This window comes from Chelonoidis abingdonii, chromosome 5 (assembly GCF_003597395.2).
Source record: "Chelonoidis abingdonii isolate Lonesome George chromosome 5, CheloAbing_2.0, whole genome shotgun sequence".
Classification (NCBI taxonomy): domain Eukaryota; kingdom Metazoa; phylum Chordata; order Testudines; family Testudinidae; genus Chelonoidis; species Chelonoidis abingdonii.
In genome coordinates this window covers 22,944,528-22,970,567 of record NC_133773.1, presented here as the reverse complement: position 1 = coordinate 22,970,567, position 26,040 = coordinate 22,944,528, and the positions used below count along the sequence as shown (strand labels likewise).

The following is a 26,040-nucleotide window of genomic DNA, read 5'->3' as shown; positions in this document are numbered from 1 at the left end:
ACATATCTGAGCCCCTTTCCCTGCCGCTCCATGTGAGCTGAGATGTAGGTGGAATGAGGATAACAAGTTTAAATAGCTGAAATCCAAAAAATGAGTAGTTAAGATACACATCAGCCCTGGGTGGGGTTGGGTGCTGGCCTGGCCAGAGCGTGAGGGGAGAGCAGCCTGGTTTGGAGGAGGGGCAGACTGGGTGGATCTGGCACATGGCAGAAGAAACATGGATGAACCAGGGGCAGGAGTCCCAGCTAGAGGTGGGTGGCAGAAGTAGGGGCCCAGCTCAGTGTGCAGCTTGGGCTACATATTCCAGGTAGTGTGCAGCCCTTCAGTAAACTGCGATTTGTGATATGTGCATGCGGCAGCAAAGGGCAGGAGGCAGCAAGGAACAACTTGTCATGTGTTAATGGCTTCTCCATTGCCAGCGAATGGCTTTCACACACTTAAAGTTAAATAACAACCATTAATAAAACTGTCAAGAGTCTGGGGCATAAGTCAGCCCTGGGATTTCTCTCACCAGCCTGGTGAGTAACTGCACACCGCAAACATTTCAAAGCACAACCATTATCTCCATTCCTCTATAACAAAGCCTTGTGGAAAGGTCATTGTACTAGGCCTATTCTGAGCTCTGTCACTGGCTCGCACAATGACCTTGAGCAAGTGACTTCATCTCTCTGTACCTCCATTTTCCCATATGTAAACTGTGGATAATGATAGACAGTTCTTTGAGTGCTACTGATACATTGCACTATAGAAGAACTAGGTCTTTTGATTATTATCTAGTGTGATGGGGCAAGGCCAGATGGCTACAGTAAAGTACAGAGAAACAGGTATGTTAGCCCCAGGCTAAACAAATCCCTAGTACCCTGGTAACCAAATGGCAGTTGCTCCAGGTTAATCAAGGCACCTGGAGCCAATTAAGATCTTTCTAGAAGGCAGTAGAGATAGCTACTTTAATTAGAACACCTGCAGCCAATCAAGGCAGGCTAATCAGGGCACCTGGGTTTAAAAAGGAGCTCACTCCAGTCAGGCAGGGAGGAGCCAGAGGAGAAGGAGCGTGTGTGAGGAGCTGGGAGCAAGAAGGCAAGGAGCTGAGAGTGAGAGAGTGTACTGCTGGAGGATTGAGGAGGACAAGCGTTATCAGACACCAGGAGGAAGGTCCTGTGGTGAGGATAAAGAAGGTGTTTGGAGGAGGCCATGGGGAAGTAGCCCAGGGAGTTGTAGCTGTCATGCAGCTGTTACAGGAGGCACTATAGACAGCTGCAATCCACAGGGCCCTGGGCTGGAACCCGGAGTAGAGGGCAGGCCCGGGTTCCCCCCAAACCTCCCAACTCCTGATCAGACACAGGAGGAGCTGACCCAGACTGTGGGTTCCACAAGAGGGGAAGATCACTGAGGTGAACAAATCCGCCAATAAGCGCAGGACCCACCAAGGTAGAGGAGGAACTTTGTCACACTAGCCACAGTAGAGTATCAATTGCAAAATGAGGTGAGAACTACAACCACCCCAATGACCACTAAGTCTACCAACAACCTTTCTTTTGCTGTTTAAAAAACTAGGAAATGAAATGGGGGGGGGAACTTTGTTAAAGCAGAGTTAAAGAAAGCTCATGCCCTTCAAGAACATCAAATTCAGCAAAACTCAAACTTCTGAAAACCAGGAAATACAGCCTTAAGGTAAATGCCAACATAAACTTAACTCTGCCCCCCTGGAGCTGGCAATAGTCACTGGGAAATAAGTGCTTTCACTCTAGCTGCATTCACTGTGTTAGGTGTATCTGTACTGAATGGTGAAGAAGTAAGTTGGAGCAACTTGGCAGAGTGGTAATTGTGATATGAGGAGATCTGGGTCTGAGTCCCTCATGTGTGTTCTCAAGGGAAAGAGGTGCATATGTACCCTCAGGTTCCAATTTGCATTATTTCAAAACAGAATTGTGTAGCTCGTGTCAGCAACAGGGCACAAGGGTCTTTTTGCCATGGGTATTGACAACAATGAGGTGGGATATTAGAGCAGTCTGCAGATTTAATGAGGCAGAAGAGAAAGTACAGGGGTAGATGGTATTCTGTGAGTTAGCATGAAGCAGGTGCCAAAGGGTCTGAAGTAGTTAAATTTGACAAGTGTGGCATTATCTTGGGGCAGTAGGCTCAGCCTTTCAGCATAGGGCAAGTGCAGGTAATGCCTGTGCATTATAGTGAAAAGGCAGAGTGGGAGTGTGTGCGCGTGTGTGTGCGCGTGTGTGTGCGCGCGTGTGTGTGTGTCTGTGTTATGGGCGTACTGGCATTGCTCAAAAGGGGGGCAGTTAAGGTTGTGTGGGTGATTGTATTTTCTGATTTTCAGATGTTTGAATTTTCTGAACTAAAAAAAAAAGGGAGGGGAGAGGCCAAAAAAACCCCAAACAAAGTAGCTAACAAGTACTTGGCAATATCAGATGAGGAAAACCTCATCTCTAGGCGCTAAAAAGATTTATCTTGACATCACTTTACACACGGATCTGCACATAACTATTATAGCAAGCACAGGCTGTCTTTGTGAACCCTCATTACTATTTACTTCTGTGGATATTCATAATTAATTATTCCACTGCTATGAACTTAGAATTGAAATAGTTTTAAGATGGAGTCTGCATCCATAACAATGGGGAAGTCCGGCCAAAGGCTGGGTTTTGATTCTTAATCATGACTGATATCCCTGTGATTAGCAAAGAAGCTTGCAATCAACCTAGCTAAATTGCATAGTTGCTCCCTTGTTCTTTGCTGTCCATCCTTTTTAGAAAAAAGTGACCTGCCAGACACGCTCTGCAAGAAGGTAGTTGTCTCTGCAGCAATCACATTAAAATACAAAGTACTGCTAATTACAATACAATCAAAGCACAAGTCCCTGGGCTCACCATCTCAACTATGTACAAATGAGATTTTCTGTTACCATGAACTCCTTCCATTAGCTTATGTCACCTCTCACAGCACGCCATGTGCAAATGCTATAAGAGCACTTTACAGGTTGACAGTTTGAGTTAGCAACTGTGGAGAAAAAAGCTTGACAAGTGTGTGGGAATGTCATGAATATCTGTTGTGTGAGTTTAGCCCCTAATAAAGCCTGGCAGCTTTTACCTGAAAATGTAGATGTCCACGAAGAGTAAAATTATCAGATTGAGAGAACCAGCACCCTAACTTTACCAACAAAATAAACAGGAGAAAATGCAAGTGTGATGATTAGCTGCAGCAGGGATCCCTCTGCAGGAAGAAATGACCTCATTTGCATACAAAGTAGCTTTGCAGGAGAAACCTTCTTATTTACAAGGTGTAATTTACTTATTTCCTTAAGCATTCAAGGTTTTCCAACCTTGAAATGTGTAAAAATATATGGAGCTAAATTTTTCTTATGTCTATTACAGATGCACTGGGGGAGGGGAAGGGGAAAAGCGTGTACGATACACAATCACAGCATTTAAGAAGCAGGACATATGCTATGAGGAGAATACAACTATACTATCACAATGCAAAGAAATCCAATTACAAATAAGTAGGGCCTAAGAAATAAATGGTGCAAGCATGCCTCTATGGAAGAAGTATAAGGTCAAAAAGTAATGGTCAACCAGAAACCCAGCAACCAAATATGCAGCCATGTGAAGTACATGCAAACCACCAGTAATGGTAGCTATGAGTAAGGCTAGGTTCATGTCATGAAGGTCATGGAAGTCACGGAATCCGCCCTGACATTCTCTGCTTCAGCCCCAGGAGCTACAGGACTCTGGAGCTGATGGCCAGTGGGGCCCTGGCAGCGTTCCAGCAAGAGGCGACAGCAGCCACAAGCAACAGGGGGCCCTCTGAAAAGTTCCAGCAACTGGTGACAGACTCCTGAGGGGGCCCTCCTCAGGGTTCCAGCAACAGCCTTGCGGGAGGAGGAGGACAGATGTCTCAGGCGAGTGGCTGAGGTGTCCCGTTTTCTCTTTGTGAAATATGGTCACCCTGCAGCTCCCACTGCCATGGGTGGAGGGGGAACCCCACAGCTCCCAGCCACCACGGTGGTGGGGGAAAACATGGAGCTGCAGCAGCAAAAGTCACAGACAGGTCATGGCTTCTCTGATTTTTTTGTTTATTGCCTATGAACTGTCCATGACTTTTACTAAAAATAACCATGACAAAAATCTTAGCCTTAGCAATGGAACAGTAGCTAAGAAAAGCTGCAGTCATGCTCTCACAACACACCAGAGCAGTCCAATATCTCATCCTCTAAAATAACAGGATTTTTGCCTGACACACTTGCTGCACGTGCTTGGCTGCTTTTTGTGCCTAAGTAGCTATATCCTGGCCTTATGGGCAAAATCTGGTGCAGTGGAACAAATGGCTTATTGCCAACTGTGTACCTAGTAAAAAGAGGCCCTCTCTTTTCACTGAGCAGAATTCTATAAGAGGAGCTAACTATTAATAACATTTGTATTGAGCTAGCACCTCACTGTCCTAATCAGTTCCCTTTTATGCTAGGTGCTCTACAAAGACATGTTAAGAGGCACTCCATGTGCCCAGCACCTCCACTGCAATTTACTCAGTGCAGGATTAAAATATTCATAGCTGCTATGGCTACATATATAAATGGGGGGGGGGGCAGTAAGCAGGAGTAGGGATTATACCTTTGTGTACAGCATTGGTGAGCCCCATAATAGAATACTGCATATAGTTCTGGTGTCCACATTTAAAAAAAAAAGGGGGGGGGGATGAAAACTTGGAGAGGTTGTAGAGAAGAGGCACAAAAATAATTCAAGGAGTGAAAAAAATGCCTTCCACCAAAAGACTTAAGGAGCTCAAGCTGTTTGCCTTGCATAAAAGAGTGAAAAGTGATTTGAGTTCAATATGTAAATACCTTCATGAGGAGAAAAATCCAAATACTAAAGTGCTTTCATCTAACAGAGAAAGGCATAACAAGAACCAATGGCTTGAATTTAAAACCAGACAAAATTTAAATGAGAAATAAGGCCTCTTTTCTTTTTGTTTTTTTTAAACAGTGAGGGTGATTAACCACTGAAACAAACTACTAAGGGAAGTAAAGGATTCTCTTGATACCTTCCAATCAGGACGGATGTCTTTCTGGAAGATACACTTTAATTAAGACACGAAAGTTATTGGGTTCAATATGGGCTAAGTGGGTGAATGCATAAATGTTTGCAGGATTGGGAGTACATACATTATATTTTTGCAATTTTCACATCTGAAAACACTTATAGCTATATATTCCAGTATACAGCATGTCATTGTGGCTATGTTTCATTATTCAGTATAAAAGAACAGTAAACAAAAATGGAACAAGCTACTTCTTTGTAGAGTTAATAGAAATCCAGTTGTCCTCTGCTGTTTGCAAAATAATCTTACACTTGAAGAAAGCACTTTAAACCACTGAACAATATTTAGGAGTAGCCTTTTGCTCTATTTTAGGAAAAAATACATTGAAATATATTTGCCTTTTTATTATATAGAGAAATGAATTGGTTCATCACCTATTAAAACACATAACCATGGTTTTAACAGCTTCTTGGGTTTCTTTTTTCATGGATGTGTAGGCTTTTTCAGTACAGATAGGCTGATTAACAATTTGGAGTTAGGAGCTTCATGTGTTGGCTTAAAAAGAAAGAGTTCCATTAAGTCTTATATAGAAACTGAATGTGCATTAAATAGACAACAGAAGATCCCAAAACCTTTTATCTGACACCCTGCTGGATGGAATTTTTTTAAATAAATATCCAACAACAGTGAATATCTTTGAACTTCTTTAGTTAACAGACCTTACAGACCTCCTACAGTTCAGCAATAAATATGCTTAAAGAAATCAGTGTATCACTTCATAAAATTTAATCATGTTACAATTGCATTTGTTATTCAGGACTTCATAGAAGGGTGAATGCTACTCGAGACTAACATCATGCATTAATAGTTCCTTTCTTTCTTGTGTAAGTAATCACAGCATCTTTTTCCCCCCACCTGTAGGTGCTTCCAGTAAACTGCTGAGTAAACTTAAAGCACCGAGTTCAGCATAGCCTCAGACCCAGTTTGCCTAGCTCCAGCTTTTTAAACAAAAACTGCTGTGATTCATGAACCATGGCAGGATGGCCGACTATTCTTTTCACTTAAATTCTAGATTCACATTAATGTATCTGCATTTCTTTGAAATATAAGCCTACCAGAGGCACCAACATGCTGAGATGTAAGTCGCATCTTATCAATGCCTAATACAGGACATGCAGTATCTGACAGCCAGCATCCACCCACCCCAAATCTGTCTAGTTTGACAATTTCATTTGCACAGATAAACTTTTTAGATGACTACCCACTCCTTGGTAGATTACCTTCTCCTTGATATTGCATCAGGGCATGGAAAACTATATGGATTTTTTGTAATCATTTGTTTCATTTAAGAAGACTGGAAAATGACTGCCAAAAATTAAAAATGAATCAAAATGACTCTTTGGGAAAAAACCTGTGAAATTTTCTCCTTCAATCCACCATCTTTAAAAGGGGTACTTCTAACACAGAGCAAAGCAGAAGTGCTCTCCGTTTGGCTAATGCTTATGTAGCAAAAGCAAACACTGTAAAACTTAACATTACTAGCATGATAGGAGACCAATGCTTGACAAATGTGATGTTTTCATGTCTGCATACAATTTTCTCTAGTATGTTAAAAGTCAATCCCAAATACATTGAAATACTACTCCATTCTTTACTATTCTTTTAAATAGTCTGAATATTTATATCTACATATTAAGAAAAATCTCACTAGTATTTAATTCAGTGAGACTACTCATGTGCAAAGTTACTCTCATGGATCTGTGGCTACGTCTTCACTACCCGCCATATTGGCGGGTAGCAATAGATTTCTCGGGGATCAATATATCATGTCTCATCTAGACGTGCTATTTCGATCCCCAAATGCGCTCCTGTCGACTCTGGAACTCCACCGGAGCGAGCGGCAGCAGCGGAGTCAACAGGGGGAGCCGCGGACGTCAATCCTGCGCTGTGAGGACGGTAGGTAATTCGATCTAAGATATTTCGACTTCAGCTACATTATTCACGTAGCTGAAGTTGCGTATCTTAGATCAATCCCCTCCCCTAGTGTAGACCAGCCCTGTGTTTCAAGAATTAGAGGCATATAGCTAGAAGTACAAACATATGCCTAGATGTATGGAAGTACAGCTTCAAAATAATTAAGCTCCATTTGGGCAATATTTTCAACTGGAATAAATTTGGCAGCTCCACTGATATCAAGTTAATAATTCATTAAGTCAGTGGAGCTACACTGATTTACACCAGCCCATTTGTGCTTCATTTGTATTTATATCTCCAGTTAGGATTTTCTCATCTAGTGTGTCTTCTTTCTCCTAACTCCAAAAACAAGTCTGAAAAATCTAACTAGGGAAAGGAACGTTAGCTCTGTGTCTGTTCTTTTCTTATTAACGTGAAAATTATCTGTTTCATCAGCAATCTGAATTTAGCATTGGTGATATAGCATGACTACCTAGCTCTGAAATGGAGGGCATTCTGGAAATGTTCCTGAATCACTAATGCTAGTTCTTGGTCATAGGAGGAAGCACAGATTTTCCATATTATAATCGAAGTACACACCTTTAAAATGACTTTTTCCCTTCCAATATAATAAATAATTTTGCCCAAAGATTAATCAGCTTTAAAATAAAGTTAATTATTACAATTCAATGAGAATTCACTGACACTCTCTTAAAAGATACTAACACAGATAATCAAAACATCGTATACCGAGAAACAGCTAGAGAACTGAGCACAGCACTCAGCTTCAGGAGCTCCTGAATTCTTTATATTCAGCCCTCCATGCTCCCACATGCATACTCTGCCTCCAGCATGATGTTTTACCATCAACTTTCCTTCTGCGCATTCAAGTCCACTCACTGCAACCTCTACCTCATAATATCTTCATCTGAAAACTGATGATTATCAATTTTAATGCATATCAAATTAATATTTGTAGAGTGCTTTGAATATATCTTGTACATTTTAAATAGCATCATCCACCAAATGCTAAAGCACTTTAAACATTCATTCATGTTTTAAGCCTTGACTCACTTTGGAGTTAGTGAAGTATTTCCATTTCACACTAGTAAATTGAGGCACAGAGAGATGAAGTACCTGGCACAAGATCAACCAGCAAGTCTGTAGCAAAGCTGTGGACACAACCCCAGTCATGGGTCTCATCCACAAGATAGTCCTTTTTACCCATGAAGCCATATAGAACACTACATATTATGGTCCAAAGCGCAGAAAGGGCCTCATTCCCATATCAGATGGGGAAATGTTTTATCTTGAGTAAGGACTCCTATAAACAAATCAACTTTAGAGAGTGCTCAGTGTTTGGAGCATTTCCTGATTAAACTGTGATCAGAGTTAATATGAATGAAATTTATAGACCTAAATCTCCATACATCAAGATGAGGAAAAAAAAAGTCTTATTGTTTTTCCTTTTATAGGCTTCTATAACATAAAGTATCTCAGAAGAAATTATATTTCTATCATAACAAGTTGCTTTCCATCTCAGATCTGTCCTAAAGAGAAAAGACAGAAATGACAACTCTTTATTCCATTCTGGAAGTAAACCTTGCTGAAATGTGACTAAGGGAAGTTTACATTGCTGTGCACATTGCAGCAGTTACAGCAGCAAAATCACAAAATCACATCACTTTTCGTTGGAACCTCTGTCACTTTTGTTGCTAATAACGTGTATTTTACAGGCTGTTTTCTTTTCCTCTGAAGAACATTCGTTGAAGAAAATTTCGTAGTGGATGAGGCTTTAACCCTTTCATTCCAGCACATTACATAATGTTTGCTGGTGCTGATCTCATATTTAAGGGTTGCAGTACGTTGGGGGGAGCCACTCCTATTGGCAGATCTTCTCCCACATCCCAGTTCATCCCTGCAGTCCTGCCTCAACTACCCACCATCTGCTATCCATCAGTCTTTTCTGTACAGTTCCTGCTCTGCATGCTCCATCTGACTCTCCCCTGCACTTATTTCCTCCTTGATACTTAACCCTCACATACCCTGTCCCCAGGGCTGCTGGGATTCAGCTCCATCTCGTACTGTAATCCCAGTTTTGTGACTATTGGTCCACTTAGCCTCCCCATTAACTCCACACAATCTTTCTCTCTTTGTTCTGTGACTACAGTACCTCCTGCTCCAATCAGTTCTAACCCCTACTTGCTCTGTTCACCTCCTTTTCCCCCATATCCCACTTCCTCCACTCCCATCAACAGCAAGTTGGAGTAGCACTTGCCATGTTTGCAAGTTCTGAAAGATAATCTTGTTTAAACAAGGGCTTGATGATCCTTACCTCTCTGTTCTCTCTTTCTACTTGGTATCACAGTGAACTCATAATACTAGTTCTGAGATGACAGTGATTTCTCCGCAAAATATTTCCTAATCCTTAAAATTGAGATCATTCACAGTTAGAGTTACTAGGTCAAACTGGTGGGGATAAATTTTTGTAAAACATAATGCATCAAGAAAATGCTAGAAGACTGTTTGTACAAGTGCGAGCCTCTGGATTTTTATGACTGTCAAAACTGATGTCTGATGTCCCCATAAACATTCCCAAATAATCTATGGCAGAGCATCACATAGGAGTAATTTTAGGTGGATTAACTAAGTGCTGATATACTTTGAGAGGACAAAAACGCTGTCAAAATCGAAATTCGATTGTTTAGAGACTTCTGTTTCCATATACTTAACTATTTCGGAAGAGCTGGACATGTGGGACTAACTCAAGGACATATCTGAATAAAAGCAATAGGAATACAGAAAATGACAGTCTTCCTCATGACCTAAGACATCAAAAATTAGACCACACAGAGCAGCAGTAACATGTTGTAATGAACAATTTTCCATTGGTAGTGGATAGATTAGATTATATAAAATGTTTTTTTCTATCCCTAATTTTTAAGATTCTATGGCTGGCTTTTTATACAAACAGTAACTTTAATATAGGAAAAAACTTGGGGAATAAACTCCATGTTATTACATGAATTAATTCATGACATGAAGTATTTAACTCTAAGTTCCCTCCCTCCAGTACCAGATACGCATTGGCTGAAAATCACTGCTCTGTTGAATTTTAATGACAAGCCTACTTCGCTCAGTTCTGAGGCCCATCAAATTACATATGACATAAATGTATCATGTATTAGGACATAAATTACATATGACATAAATAAGCAAAGTGAAAACTTCTCAAACGTACACCCACTGAACACAGCACTTTTCTTTCTATATCACAAGTTAATTTCAGAAAGTTTCCCTGTGTCCTAAATCCTGGCATATTCTGACCTTTAAAGTATGTGTTAATTTCAGAAGAGAGTGTTTTTTAAAAAAAATTAGTTACCTAGAAAAACATGATTATTCAAAAGAAGTTTAGCGTTCCCGGGTATATCATATCTGAATGGATTTCACTCACAAACAGGATTTATATAAATGTAACTTCTATAAGTATTTTTTGATAGTTTTTATATATTTGTAGTTGAGGCAGTAAGAACCAAAGTTTGTTCTGATGTCCCACCCCTTTCTTAACCATCCTAGCAGAGGTCATCATTAATGTGACGTCTAACCTGAATGGCCATTCCCAAACCCACTCTTCATGGATATATCTGTAGCAGCATGAATACTCATCTGTAAAGTGACTGAATGGTTCTATATAATATCTTATTCTGAACAACATTCCTTTCAGGTCTTGCAAGTGACAAGAGACTAGTTTTCCACTGAAAAATGCTTCTTCACACTCCTACTTTGAATTCAGCTAGCTCTGCAGAGAGCCAGAGCCCAGGCAAAATAGCAGAATTAAGAATGCGAGCAACTCCTGTTCCACCAAATGAGCCAATAGTGTTTGAGTTCTCACATCTCACCTCTGCCTCTTCTTGTTCTTCTGCTTTCTGGTGGCAAGGTTCAAACTTATGAGGGATGTTAGATGGCTCGAAAGAGCTGGGCCCCAGGTGCAATAGTTCTTGCTCTCCTGAGCTGGGGCTGGGGAACATATGGTGGCAATCCTAATACCCTGTATCATCAAGGGGGCTGCAGAACATGGCTGGATCTTGGCTGAAGACATTGGATTGTCTATGTGCCAGCAGCAGCACATGCTGCACAATACATCAGTACTGCCCCCAGGAATTGCTTCTGCATGTTCCAGTCTCTCTCTACACAGTCTTTTGACACTGCAACACTGTCTCTTGGTCACTGCAATGCTGTCTCTGGACAGCTGTCTGTCTTTTTCCCCTCACCCATCTCAAATACAGCCTCCAGCACTCCATTGTTTTCAATTTTTTGACAGAATCCGCAATGAGATCTGTGAACATTTCATCCCGCGTTTTCTGTTTCTTCCCCCTCAGGTTTGCCAGCTTCCCAGCCATTGATAAAGGCTCTGTCCTTGAGAGTCTAGACACTGCACAGAGGACGGGGGGTGGGGGGAGTTGCAAACTTGCCTAGAGGGAAAAACAAGCAGTTATGGGGGGAGGAGGAGCTCAGAGATGGTAAGTCCTGTGTGCTAAACTAGGATTTTTGGATGTGTGCTAGTGGGGCCTAGGCTGGGGTTTGGAATATATGCGATTTGGTTTTCCAATTCTGCCGTTGAAGCAAGTGGGTGTTGGGAATTATGTTCCTGGTCCGTCTTTGCAATTTAGGTTATGCTCTGAAAGCTGTGGGCGTTCCTAGTTTAGTTTTGCAATTTGGGCTGCTCCTTGGAAGTGCTTATATAGGGTTAAAAAGGTTACTGGGGGCATCTGAGGTTGAACTGTAGAGTAATCTCCCCTGTATCCCCTTCAGGCTGTCCTGACTCTGCATGACGTTGCATTGAGGCAAGTGACTAGGAGGCAGAAAATGGCCTTATTCAAAAATGCAAAGGGCGGACCACCAATATATGCCATGAAGTTATTCATCAAGATGGTCCCCCTGAGAAGTTCTGCACGAGCGGAACACAATTGTGATCTCTGCTGGGGCCATGACCGCGCAACTATCCTGCAGAATATCCAGACAAAAATTAAGCAATTTCTCAGTCTTAGGTTCTGGTTTATCTATCCTACAGACATGCTCAAAATGCAGAAAATATTAAATGTGGTGGTACATTGATTGTTTGAAGACTTAACTGCTCCCAGTCTCTCTGTGTAAGTCTGTGAAAAGCCAGTAAGAGCTATATGGCTACGCTATCCCTAAGGTTAACTCATTTTCCTGTACAAATGATTGATTCCTGTACATACCTCAGCAGGAAGCAGTAGTCTTACTACCTTTATGGGCATACAATGCCGATGTCTACCTCATGTAAAGCTGACAACGCTAACCAAACTTCTTTGACTGTAGCCACTGCACTCTCTCACTAAAACCGTTGAATATTGTGCACAACTGAAAGTTTTCATTATTTGAATATGCTGTGAGAGAGAAGGAAATGGGTGTGTGTGTGTAGAAGCTGAGACTACACCATGCTGCCCGCTGCCGTTTGAGTTGAGGAAAGGTGGGGGGAGGGGATGTAAGACATTCACTGGAAAAATCAGATGCAGGTAAGGAGAAGGAAAATAGGTAAATGAGCACATGCCCTCCATTCTATGGCCTTGTAAACAGTCGATCTCTGAGGATTTACCATGGGACAAAAGCCATTTTCCTGACCAGTGCAGCTGCCATCTTGAAAATGGGCATGGGGAGATGGAGGCTGAGCAAATGGGGACAGTGCAAGCAAGGGAAGGAGGGAGGCAGGGGTTGGAGAGTCTGAAAATCTCCTAGCTCCATCCACCAAAAGTGTCTGCAGCTGTGGGGCACAAGGAACAGAAGCTGTACAGTATGATAATAAACTGTGAAGATAGAGATTTACATGCCAAGGTTCCCTCAATAGGATCTGCCTCCTCAGTCCTGGGCTGAGTTTCTGCTTGGGAATTGGGCTTGCTTCCTACATGGTCCTCAGAGTCCTGAGTCACAAAGAGATCTTGGCTTTCTGAGGAGAAGGGGACACTGCCAGGGGTTGTTGCAGGTTCCACAACTTCCTTGGTTTCAGTAGTGGTGTAACTGCATACAATCTTGTCAGCCCCTCAGAAAGGATGTACAGGGTCTACTTCCACAGCCAGACTATTTTCTGGCATCCCCAGTTTAATGCTAGTTCTCCTAAGCTATTTGTTCTTTAATTGAGCATTGGTCAGTGCCTCAGTTGTGACTCCTTGTGGGTATCTGATTAGCAGTGTCTGCAAACACATCTTTATTCAGGTGGCTGGCTCCATTGACGCTTCTCCCCAGGAGGCAATGTAGGGCTCCAGCACAGCTCCATGTGGCTGTTCCAAGCATGTTGTAAAGACTGCTGGAATAATAATGTTGTAATTCTGACATACTGGAATCCAGAAGCAAATGGGCCAATCCTAGCTTCATGCCACCTTTTAAACAGGGGAGGGGCCATCCAGTCAGCTTGATCCCAGAGCAGTAGAGGGCACACAGATAAACAAACAGATCGGTCATGGATACCCACAAAGCAATGCTGGGCACCAGTTGGAGGATGCCAAGTAGTGAGCTGTAATATTCTGTTCACACCTACAACAGACCACACTAACTTAATTCCCATCAAATTTAGTACTCTTTGAAAAAGGGCTCCAGAGATCACGATAACTGTGGAGTTAGTGTGCTGTGATGGATTCCATCCCGTGTGTGCAGGTGTTTTCAGACCAGACCAATTCGAGTTAGTGCAGATTAATAACCCCCTCCCCAGTAGATAAATGTTTAGATTACCACAGTGTTTGCATGTACTTAAAGTAGGCAGTATCTGTGGTGATAGTCAAATTATGACTATGGGTAGGTATGTCTACACTGCAATAAAACACCCACTGCTGGCCCACGTCAGCTATAAAATTGAAGTGTAGCTGTTCAGGCTTGGGCTGGTAATTTTATAACCCTGCAGGCTGAGCCCCATGAGCCTGAGTCAGCTAGCACGGGCCAGCCATGGGTGTTTAACTGCAATGTACACATACTCTATGTTTAAAAAAATTCTTCTACTGGACAAAGGTAGATGTGCATACTAGGTAATTGGGAACATTAACATCTTTTTTAACTCCACAGCAGTAAAAGAAATCCATCTGAGAGGAAATCTGTCTTCCCACATCAGAAGGGGCATCTTTAAATCCTTGCCTACTTCCAAAAGTGTAATAGGTCTGAAACAAGCTGCATTCCTCTCAGCTGAATAACTAGGAAGGTTGTGGGACATATTCAGGCCAGCAGTCACATAGATTGTTTATTGTTGGATAGATTTCCTAATCTAAACTGTTTATATTCCATTTTCTCTGAATACACAAGCTCAAGGGTTCCATACAAATGTTAAAACTGGTATTTTATTTCTCTTCTGAGAATTTGAATTCATAATCCAAAAAGTTCCCTTGCTGCCCAGAATATAATGAACGTTATGAAATAGTTATCCTTATATTTGGATTTCAGAACACCACATCATTTCCCATTTGAAAATGCAATTTAGAAATGTGGCTGAAGTTGATTCACCATCCACATTTCTTAACATAATTGTGTTAAATTTGAAAAATTACATCCAGAGTACAAACAATAGTTTTTCATTTTCACATATTATTATGCATGTGTCTTTAATGGATGTTTGAAAAACATCAGGGGATATGCATTACATCATATGTAAATTAATTTCTCTTAGCTACTTGACCTCGGGAATGAGTTCACAGTGTATAACAGCTGTAATCTGACTTTTGACAACTTCTTAATATGTTAAGAAATTTATACTACACTACAGACATTTCTTTCCTACAGGGTATTTAGTTGAAAAGCTTCTAGTTAACTTGACCTAAAAATCAGAGGCACATTAAATGCTTAAATCCCAGTCCACTGTTTGCACTATTTTTATGCTAACAGTATCTGAAAGGCACTGTTCCCTGAGCTGAATTAAGTTAATGAGGTCTAAAGTGCTGCTTACCTACAAGCACTGAGTTATTTCCAATCTGATAACACTGTTCAGCCTTTGTATCAAAGCAGTCCTGACAATTCTTGTTTTAAGTGGAATCCACAGTTTCCTCCCACAAAAGGACAAGATGCCAAACTCAGTGCAAATGGAGAAATTATGTCAGTGCTAGACTAGCCATAAACGAACCCTGTCAAGTCCACTCCATATGAAAGGTGAACTGAAGCCTCATTCGGTAAGTCTACAGAGCATGCAGAAGCGAGCCTCTCAGCCCAGGTCAACAGACTCAGGCTAGCAGGCCTCATACTCTAAAAATAGCTGTTTAGAAATTGCTTTGAATTTGAGCCTTCAGAGCCCAAACTACAACTTTATGTACAGTGTATGAACATTTAGATAGAGTAGAAGTAACATACTGGTGTTAAAGATAGACTGTAATTATTCAGATAAATATGGGTGCGGTTACACAAGGATGTTCAGAGCTACTAAGGGAATATGGATATTTTTCTCATGTTTCCTCTGCCAAGGATCATACTATGGTTTTCATATTTTTAGGGTGGCCTCTGAGACCTTAACCCAGGAATGGGCTTACTATATACAGCCCGCAAGCCAAATCTGACCTGTGAGCCATTTTAAACTGGCCCACAAGCAGAAGCAGCGCCAGGGTTTTTGGCGCCCTAGGCGGGGGTCCTTCCACGCTCCCAGTTGGCGGCGGCAATTCTGCAGCGGGGGAGGGGGCGGGTCCTTCCATGATCCTGGTCTTCAGAGCACTTCTGCGGCAGATCCCAGAGTGAGTGAAGGACCCACCGCAGAATTGCCGACAACGACCCAGAACGCGGAAGGGCCCCCGCCGCCGAATTGCCGCTACGAGCGGCAAAATGCTGCCCTCCCAAATCCTGGCGCCCACAAGTGCACCATGTGGCTCGGTCCGACTCTGGTATCGCATGCTCTGTCCACACACTGCCCATGTACCACTTATTCTTGACCTCATCTTTATCGTCTCAACTTATCCACTTTTATAATTTCCCTTGGTGTTCCCCTGTGTCTTAGGTAGTACAGACATTTTGTTTCTAACATGCTGATCCACTTCTCTCTCTCTAATGCTGTCTGCCAAGATGTGAGGCCTCACCCATATTCCAATTACTCACTCATGTCATGCCAGGCCTACAATATTATTCTAGAAGTATCTGAAAAAGTTAACTATTTTCTATTGCTGGAGGTGGTGCTGGATGAAAAGTCCTGACCACCAGAATCTTCCCTGTAACCATTCAGCCATGGCTTCTCTGATCAGGATCTTGAAAAAAGGGGCCATTTAATGCCATAAGACAGTAATTGTAAATGTGGCAGCACGGCATGGAAATAGAGGCAGTCTGTAAGACAGGATGGTCCAAAGTCATCTAGGGCTCCATAGGTCTAAAGCAACACCTTAAGCTCCTTTCAGAAGCCAAGAGGCAATTAGTGTAGCTCATGATGCAGTGGTGTCATGCTCTGCTTTAATATCCAGAATTGCCCTTCGTGCTTATTATTTTTTAAATATACGTATAATATAATATGCCTTCCACTTCAGACAGTTAATTTTGCTGACCAATGCTATCTGGTCTTAGTGACTATTTAAATCAGTGTTTCAATACCATTGCTCCTGACAGCTACATTTCTGATACCTCATCTTTATTACCAGCAAAGAGCAAATCGGAGATAGCTATCTTTACCATTACCTTGTATAGTGAGGACCAATGCAAAGAAGTGATTTTGCTTCTCTGTAACACTCTTATTCACCTTAATGGTTACTTTTAATTACAAATATTCCAGTAGATCCAGTCATTTTATCACAGACTTCAGTGATAAGCTAAGGACTTTTTTTTTTTTTAATTCATTTTTGGTTTTGGCTATTTACTTTTCAAAATCTCTCTTAACCATTCTAATTTCCATCTGCCATAGTTTATGATCCTTTTTGTTGGCTTTAGATGGGCTGATTTTGTGCTCTGCTCTTCAATAATGTTAGGGATTTGGGGTGGGGGCATATCTTCGGAGTATATTTTAATAAATTCCATGATAAGACTAATTATTTTAACTAATTATCTGATGGCTAATTTTTTTTTCTAATGTGATTACTCATTTTTTATAAAAATCACGCTTCCCAAATTTTAGTTTCACAGAAAAAGATTTTGGTATGATCCTTCCCAAGATAATGTGGAATTCAATTAAATCATGGGTTCTTAGGCTACAAACTTCAAGGCGCAGGACCATTTCTTCATGCACGTATCTACAATGACTAAAACAATAGAACTTGATCCTGACTGGGACCCTGGGGTGCATGATTTCCCATTACAAAAGCCGCGTTGACTCTTCCCCAACATACCATGTTCATCTACGTGTCTGGTAAATCTGTTCTTAACTATAGTATCAACCAATTTGCCTGATATCAAAGTTAGACTTATCAGACTATAATTGCCAGGATCACTTCTGGAGCTTTTTAAAAAAAAAAACAGTGTTACATTAGCTGTCCTCCAGTCATTTGGTAAAGAGGCTGATCTAAGCAACAGGTTACATACCACAGTTAGTACCGGGTAGTTCTGCAATTTCTACTTCGGATTTATATTCACACATATTCTACTCCAGGGCTCTCTCCACTCTACAAGTCAACCTAAATCATTTATCCCTTATTTCAGCTTGCTACTGTCAGCCTTGTTTTAATCCAGCACATTGCTGAATATTCATCTTTTATAGAGGTTCTGTAGCAATACATAGGCTCCTTATTTTAAATTGCACCAGTACCAAGTGTGCTCACTGAAAAGCTTCTGTCATGTTGCACTGGCTCATCAACATTAAAAGCTTCCAAAAGTAAATGTCTTGTCCTTCAATTTAAAATCTTATGCACTATTAGCTATGTATTAGTAAATTCACTGTTTCTAATTCAGTATTATATTTTTTGGGGGGTAGGGAGTATTAAAATGGTGTGATATTGACATCTTGTGGCATAAGTAAGTCACTACATGAATCAATGTTGCAAAAATAATGCTTATTCAAAACTGAGATTAGAAATTTAAGTTTTATAATAGCCTGAGAGGTCAAGTTAAAACTTCTGGTGTAGTACAGTTCATTATTTCAATCACAGAATAATTTAAATATTTGCATAAAATGAACTGTTTTGAAATAGTCTTATTGTCTTTTCCTTTACAGAGAAAAAAAATCTATTTTCTTTTACTATCCCACATTTTAATGCATTCTACCCTGGGGAGGGGCAGTAAGGTGGGAGGGGGGAAAGGGGAGGGTGAAAGTTTACATACCTACAATGTTCATGACATCCAGATGTCCAAATCTGTAGCCAGAGTCCTTTAGAAAGGCCTTGATATTTATGCAAGAATAAAGTTACCTGTCTAGAAAGAACAATACTTCCCAAGAGGTAACTTTGTAAACCTTCATCCATGTAGCTACTTTTACCTTTTCTTCATATTCTCTGAAAATCTAGCATCTCATCCGTTCTTGTGGCTTCTAGCCACCTGGCAGAGTAACACAAAATTGTCACTTATTGACAACAACAAAAAGGGCCTTGAAGGGCTTCCTTTCTATTGTGTGGAAAGAGTCTCCTACTAGCTACAAAGCATCCTCAACTTCTATATGATGCCAAGAAATTGCTATCTGTAGCTATCATTTGACTCCACAGAGGAGACTGCAAAAGCAATGGTGCCATCATCAGGGAAGCACAGGCACTTCCACGGGGACTTTAAATTGTGATATTTCTTTTCAAATCTATTTCTCCTTATTGGAATTTCCTCACTGCTTATTAATGTTTGCTGAAACAAATCCAAAATGTCACAATATGAAATGGTGATTTTTTTTGTTACTTCACAGGAGCAAGGAGAGGCCTGTAACTCTTCATTAATATTGGTAAAATACTTTGGGATTCCTCAATAGAAAGGGAGAGGACTTAATTATTTTAACACAAGTCTGTTTAATAATATTCATTTCTGGAACTTTTTGCCCCTCTCCTTTACTTGGAAAATATTAATTATTAATTCTCTGTCAACATTCTTTGAACTGAGAGAGTTAACCTCTTGTGACAGGTATTCTGAAGAGCGCTTTCTTGGACTTTTAATGCTCAGCTGCACACTATTGTGAACATGCATATGTGATGTTGCACCTCAATGTTTTATGAAAATATGCTTATGAATGTAAATGACATAATGGGAATATGTTTTATGCTACATATGCCATGTGACACATCTCTGCAAAGGTTATGATCTACAGAACATATTCATGCTATTTGTATGCATATATCATTTTTGTATTCAAAGTTATGAATATTGACTGTGTACTTGTTTGATTTTAAGTAGCCTTGTAAGCCATTTGGGCAGCTTCTTTTAGAAAGGAATTTGCAAGTTAAGTGCCCAATCAAGAAACACTTAATGGACAATGGATCTTAGAAGGCTCCAATCCACATAAGAAGTCTACCTGAGGATGTTCAAGGTAGCATGTGAACAATGGTTGCTACCTATAAGTTCTGAGTCATGCATGGACATATGACCAGAGGTGAAAGTAAGCCAGTCCGGTCCAGTCCAGCATACCAGCAAGAGCTAGTACGCTGTGCCGGACCACAGCGGCTTCCACGGCAGGGATTTAAAGGGCTCTGGGCTCCCCACCGCAGCAGGCAGCCCAGAGCCCTTTGAATCCCACCCATGGCTGGGCTGGGGCCAGATTTAAGAGGCTCAGAGCTCCCGCGGCTGCGGGCAGTCCAAAGCCCTTTAAATCAAATCTGCGGCTCCGGCGGCTAGGCTGGGCCAGAATTTAAAGGGCTCCGAGCTCCTGTGGCTGCGGGCAGCCCAGAGCCCTTTAAATCGCATCCGCGGCTCTGGCAGCCGGGCTGGGCCAGAATTTAAAGGGATCAGAGCTCCTGCAGCTGCGGGCAGCCCAGAGCCCTTTAAATCCTGCCCGCGGCTCCAGTAGCCGGACTGGGACCAGGATTTAAAGGGCTCGGAGCTCCCAAGGCTGCGAGGAGCCCAGAGCCCTTCAAATCCCCCCTGCAGCTCTGGTGGCCCAGCTGGGGATGGATTTAAAGGGCTCGGAGCTCCCCACAGCAGCAGGAGCTCCGGGCCCTTTAAATCCCAGCCCCACCCCGGCAAGGCTCGGAGTTCCTCGCAGCTGCGGGAGCTCCAGGCCCTTTAAATCCCACCCATGGCTCTGGAACCCCAGGGCCCTTTAATTTGCCCCTGAGCCCCCGGGGCTCTCAGCCACCTCTGCAGCTGGGAGCCCCGAGCTGATTTAAAGGCCTTGGGGCTCCCAATCACAGCAGGTGCACCAAGGCCGTTAAATCTTGAGAGGCCCCACCTCTTCCAGATGAGGCCACGCCCCCCTCAGGACTCCGGCAGTACCGGTAAGTCCTGTAAGTTACTTTCACCCCTGCATATGACTTGCCCATGTGACTCCAAAACTCCATCTTGTAGCTGGGATTCTACACAGAGAGTGGGAGGGGTGTCCACCCACAAGAGAAAGTCTATTTAAACCCCTGGGAGACCCCTCCATTTGGTCTTCAGCTGGTTCAAGAGATATCCTTTGGGGGTGGAGAGGCTACCTAAAAGAAACTGGAACAAAGGACAGTAACCCTTCCCTGGGGGTGTGAGTGATTGCCGGACCCAGACTACAAGGAGACTAGTCTGTAAAAGGAGCTTATTGGAACATCTCTGAGGGTGAGATTTTATCTGTAGTCAGCTTCTTACTGCATTAGGTTTAGACATGCGTGTTTTATTGTATTTTGCTTGGTAATTCACTTTGTTCTGTCTGTTATTATTTGGAACCATTTAAACCCTCCTTTCTATATTTAATAAAATCACTTTTTACTTATTAATTAACCCAGTGTATGTACTAATACCTGGTGGGGTGGGGGGACGGGACAAACAGTTGTGCATCTCTATCAGCGTTATAGAGGGCGAACAATTTAGGAGTTCTTATACCCTGTGTAAGCTTTAATACAGGGTAACACAGATTTATTTGGGGTTTGGATCCCACTGGGAGCTGGGCAACTGAGTCTTAGAGACAGGAACACTTCTTAGGCTGCTTTCAGTTAAGCCTGCAGTTTGTGGGATGTGGTTCAGACCTGGGTTTGTGTTTGCAGTCAGCAAGCGTGTCTGGCACAGCCAGTCAGGGTTCTGGAGTCCCAAGTAGGCAGGGAAACCAGGGACAGAAGTTGTCTTGGCACATCAGCTGGCAGCCCCAAGGGGGTTTCTGTGATCCAAACCATCACTGCAAGTTTCTTGGATCTCCCACTCTTTTTCTTCTTCAAGTCTTTTCTCATTTTTTTGATATTCAGCCTTTTTAGCTGCCTCAAAATGTTCATATATGATATTATAGCTAATGTTTGTGTTACCATATAATGGCTGCTAAGCATTAAGTACAGGGGATTTTCAGTTTATGGTATTCTGCCTTCAGTGCATAAAACCACTCTACAACTGATCTGAATGCACTGGATATATGACTGTAGTAAATGAACAGAGAATGATCACTCATGAATTTGGAGATCATCTTGCTAGAGTAAATACAAAAAAATTTTAATTTCTGATTCAAATAAAAAAAAAAGCAACAACAAAATCCACTTATTGTTTAGGGAGATGAGGCTAAGATGTTGCCACCCACACAGTGACATGGCTAAGAATAAGACTCAAGTAAAACCTCAAGTTCAGATATCAGCAACCGGCCAACTACGTGACTGAAAAGAAGATCTGTTTAATGACTTGGTCCTGATCTTGCAAATCATTATACACACGCTTAATTTTACTCACTTGCATACTTCCACTTCAATGAGAGGAAAGCTAAGCATGTCCCTGTGTGTTTGAAGGACTGGCTCCATAGTTAGTAAGCTCTTTAGTTTGTCTGTAAAGCACTAGGCACACTTATCGTGATGTATAAAAACATTTTCAATTTAAGAATGTCCTGTTTTTGAAAAATCTGATTTATTTGTTATTGTTTTTTTAATGCAAACTACCTGGGATAAGTGACAGACATGCTGTAGCTATTCTCTTTAATTACACAGAAATCACTTCAGCTATCTAGCCATGCAGCACTCTACTATATTTCTCTGGGTGTAGCATTTCACTCGTGTGCACTAGTAGCCTTTTCCTGTAGATATAGAGTTTGCATTTCTGTATCAGATCATTTGTACAAACTGACAATATCCTAGAAAAGATAATAGGGACACATGCAGAAAATGTTTGGCTTTGTTGTTGTTGTTATTGATTTGCCTAATGCTCTTTCAGACGTTATAAAATAAATTAAGTAATAATGAATCAAAACAGTTGGTGACTGCTACAGAGGAGAAGAAAAATGCACACATACACACTGAAAAATTCTTGATGTTCTTGTAGGTCAAGTTCAGCTAATAAATGTTGCATAGGCTATACAAAGCGCGTGTAGAGGCAAGCATTCATATGAGAGTCACATAACCCAACTGTTCTTTCTATTTTCTCTGTCAAGCACTCAAGAGGACCCAAACCAGGCACATACAAAACAGAAATTCTTAAGCTGTGCAGAGGTCAGCAGCAAATAAGGTTATCTTCAATGCTGACATAGCACACAATTGTTCCCTCATTTTGAAATGGCAAATTCAGTTTTCTAGCCAGATGGGGCAGACTGTGACACTGTACCGGTCTTTGGGTGCCCCCAGGTGGAGTGCCTAAAAATTGGCATTACCTTCTGTCTCAGCAATGTCTGTAGGAGGAGTCCTGCTGAGACAGACAATCCTCTGTTGTTCCAGAAGCTACTTAACAAACGGGGCTCAAGGTCAGCTCTGGGAGACACTCCCAGCTGGAGGTTAATTTAGTTCAGCTCAGAAGGAAAAGAATCAAGGGGGGTTGGGTTAACCAGAAGCCAGAAACCTGTGGGGAATCACAGAGGTTGCCCTTGATGGTTTGTTCTATTGCATTTTTGACATTACGGTTTGTAAACTATGTGGAAGAAACATCCAGCTAAAGCCCTTTTACATGTTGGTGTCAATCTGGATTAATCCACAGCCCTGCAAAAAACCCTACCTTCAAAGGGTGATTGTGTTCAATCCTGATAGTCTGGTAATCTTTGTAGACATCCCAACTGGGACCCTAACTCTACCTGCAGCGTAGTGGTCATTGTGAGGATGCTTTTCCTCTTTTATGTCCATGCTTATTGAGGGACATGTGCAGAAGTGATGAGTAGAATGGCGAATCTTGTGGTTGCTTTTTCACATACTCTTCATGGCAAGTTATGTGTGAATCCTTATTTAACCCTTCACAATCTCACAACAGCAACCCATCTGAGCACAAGACTTTAGTTATTTCCTCTACCAACCAGAACTTGTCCGTTGCTTGCAGCCTGTTCAGCATGCAGCAACATGTTCTACAGTTCTCCTTATTGTCTTGAGTAAGCATGAGAGTACATTACACTCACCTTAAGTTCTTTACCCTCACTGCCTACAAGAAGACAGATAACTTTAAAAGTCAACAGGCTCCTTATATCACCCCTTCACCTTGAAGCAGGCCTCAAAAAGTAATCTTCTATCATGGTTTTAGACAGCACACTTGTTTTCAACTTCCCAATCCTGAAGTGGAGGAGGAGGGGTTCTCAAAAAACAGATTCTCTATCCTGAGTTTTGAGCATTTTTTCCCCACCACTGGTTTGTGTACAGAAGGGGAGCATTCAGCCCTTTGAAATTAGTCTTTCCTTGTTATATGTGATTTACTTTTCACATGACTATGGCCTGATCCTCCACTGAGTTACCTATGTCTAGGTCAGTGTGATTCCTTGAGGTGAGAGTCACACCAGCATGAAACTGCTGAAGAATCAGGCCTTATGAACTTACAATTACAAACACTGTACAACATTTTTCCCCTTCCAGTATTTGAACTTATTTACTTTTTTAATACTAAGCATTTGGTAATCATAAGTTTTCCAGAAGTTCCCACCTGAAATCCCCGGCCGTATGAACATTGCATAACAGCTGCAAAAAAAATACACAACAGAAAGTTACACAGACTTTTGAAACACTTGGAGTTGACGACAATCTGAGGTTATGTTCCGAAAAGTATCTTATAGTTTTGAGTGTTGTATTGTCTCAGCATTGGATAAGGCTTTGTATTCCGATACAGCTCTGTTCTCACACTTACAATAGTCATTAGAAGCAAAAACATATCACTACAGAAATGGAAGTCATTGCAAAAACGTGTATCTGTAAAAATGCACTCACCAGACTGTTCATTTTTGAAGATGACGAGCTCGCTCTCTGCTTCCGCAACCTATGAAGATCTTCTGTGTTTCCGTCCTTTGGTTTTAAGATCATCCTGCTGCTTCCAGCATTGCCTTCTGATGAGGATCTCAGGCGCTTCTCTATGAGTCTGCCTTCTCGGTAAGGACTAAAACTACTGGCAAGATTAACTACAATAGAGAAGAAATCAGCATTTACTTGGAACTATTCACAAAAAATATTTTCATCAGAAAAAAGTCACATTGCTTCACTTATGCTAGTGGCAGCTATTCAACTATTTACTACAAAGCTATGCTGTTTGTACAAGTATGTAAAATTGTCAGACCAAGACTAGGCCACCTACAAGGGTCTAGTTCTGTATGTCCAGCCAGCAGACCAGTGCACAATTTCCCAAGATGCAGAAGTCCCTCCATCCTTTTTCTGTTTAATTCTTAGCATATTAGGGCACTGCTCTGTTCAACTGTTTCACACCCCTCACCCCCACTGCAGGAACTATTCCCAGTTAATCCACACTGGTGCAAAGAACTTAACTGTCTTCCACTGTTCTTCAGGGCAGACTCAGGCATCAGCTGCCCACAGTCCCCACCAGGCTTCAAGACTTTTAATATAATGCCTTATACACTTGCCTGCATAGTGGGAAGTCACCCATTTCAGGACTGGAGCTTCATTTAATATAAGTGTATGAGGCCCAGAGATACTGGGCTGGGCCTCCATCCTGCTTTCCCACTTCTGCTTCACAGCTGTCCAAACCAAAGCAAGATAACCTGACAGCCACTTTCATCTGTTCTGGAGCTAGAAGGCTGAATCCCAATTCCCAGCCCCAGATAAATGACTATGTTGGGTAAGAAGAGAAGGATTAGATTTTCAGTAGGGCTGTCGATTAAACCCAGTCAACTCACGCGACTAACTCAAAAAAATTAAACGTGATTTTAAAAATTAATCACAATTAATCACAGTTTTAATCATACTATTAAACAATAGAATACCAATTGAAATGTATAACATATTTTGGATTTTTTCTATGTTTTTATATACACTGTATTCTGTGTTGTAATTGAAATCAAAGTGTACATAATTTTTTATTAAATATTTGCATGGTAAAAATGATAAGTAGAAAAAATAGTATTTTTCAATTCACTTCATACAAGTACTGTAATGCAATCTCTGTCATGAAAGTGCAACTTACAAATGTAGATTTTTTTCTTGCATAACTGCCCTCAAAAACAAAATAATGTAAAACTTTAGAGCCTTCAAGTCCACTCAGTCCTACTTCTTGGTATTATTTCTATATTGATTTCTATTACAACACAGAATACAAAGTGTACAGTGCTCATTTTAAATTATTTTATTATAAATATTGCAGTGTAAAATAATAAACATAAGAAATAGTATTTTTCAATTTACCTCATACAAGTACTGTAGTACTATCCCTTTATCGTGAAAGTACAACTTACAAATGTTGATTTTTTTTGTGTTACGTAACTGCACTCAAAAACAAAACAATGCAAAACTTTAGAGCCTTCAAGTCCACTCAGTCCTACTTCTTGTTCAGCCAATTGCTCAGACTAACAAGTCTGTTTACATTTACAGGAGATAATGCTGGCCTCTTCTTATTTACAATGTCACCAGAAAATAAGAACAGGCATTTGCACGGCACTTTTGTAGCCGGCATTGCAAGGTATTTACGTGACAGATATGCTAAACATTCATATGCTCCTTCATGCTTCGGCCATCATTCCAGAGGATATGCTTCCATGCTGATGATGCTCATTAAAAAAAAGTGTTAATTAAATCTGTGACTATACTCTTTGCGTGAGAATTTTATGTCCCCTGCTCTGTTTTACCTGCATTCTGCCATATATTTCATGTTATAGCAGTCTCAGATGAT

The 26,040-nt window shown here is 41.3% G+C and overlaps 1 protein-coding gene across 3 annotated transcripts in view; it reads right to left on the bottom strand.

The window, feature by feature from the left end:
• The window catches only part of CCSER1 (coiled-coil serine rich protein 1), a 1,157,679-nt gene that overhangs the window by 1,016,772 nt on the left and 114,867 nt on the right, over positions 1–26,040 (bottom strand). For all 3 annotated transcript variants that reach the window (XM_075066155.1, XM_075066156.1, XM_075066157.1), the window contains exon 3: positions 24,135–24,322. In XM_075066155.1, the coding sequence (XP_074922256.1) occupies positions 24,135–24,322 (188 nt within the window). The remainder of the gene's footprint in view (positions 1–24,134; positions 24,323–26,040) is intronic.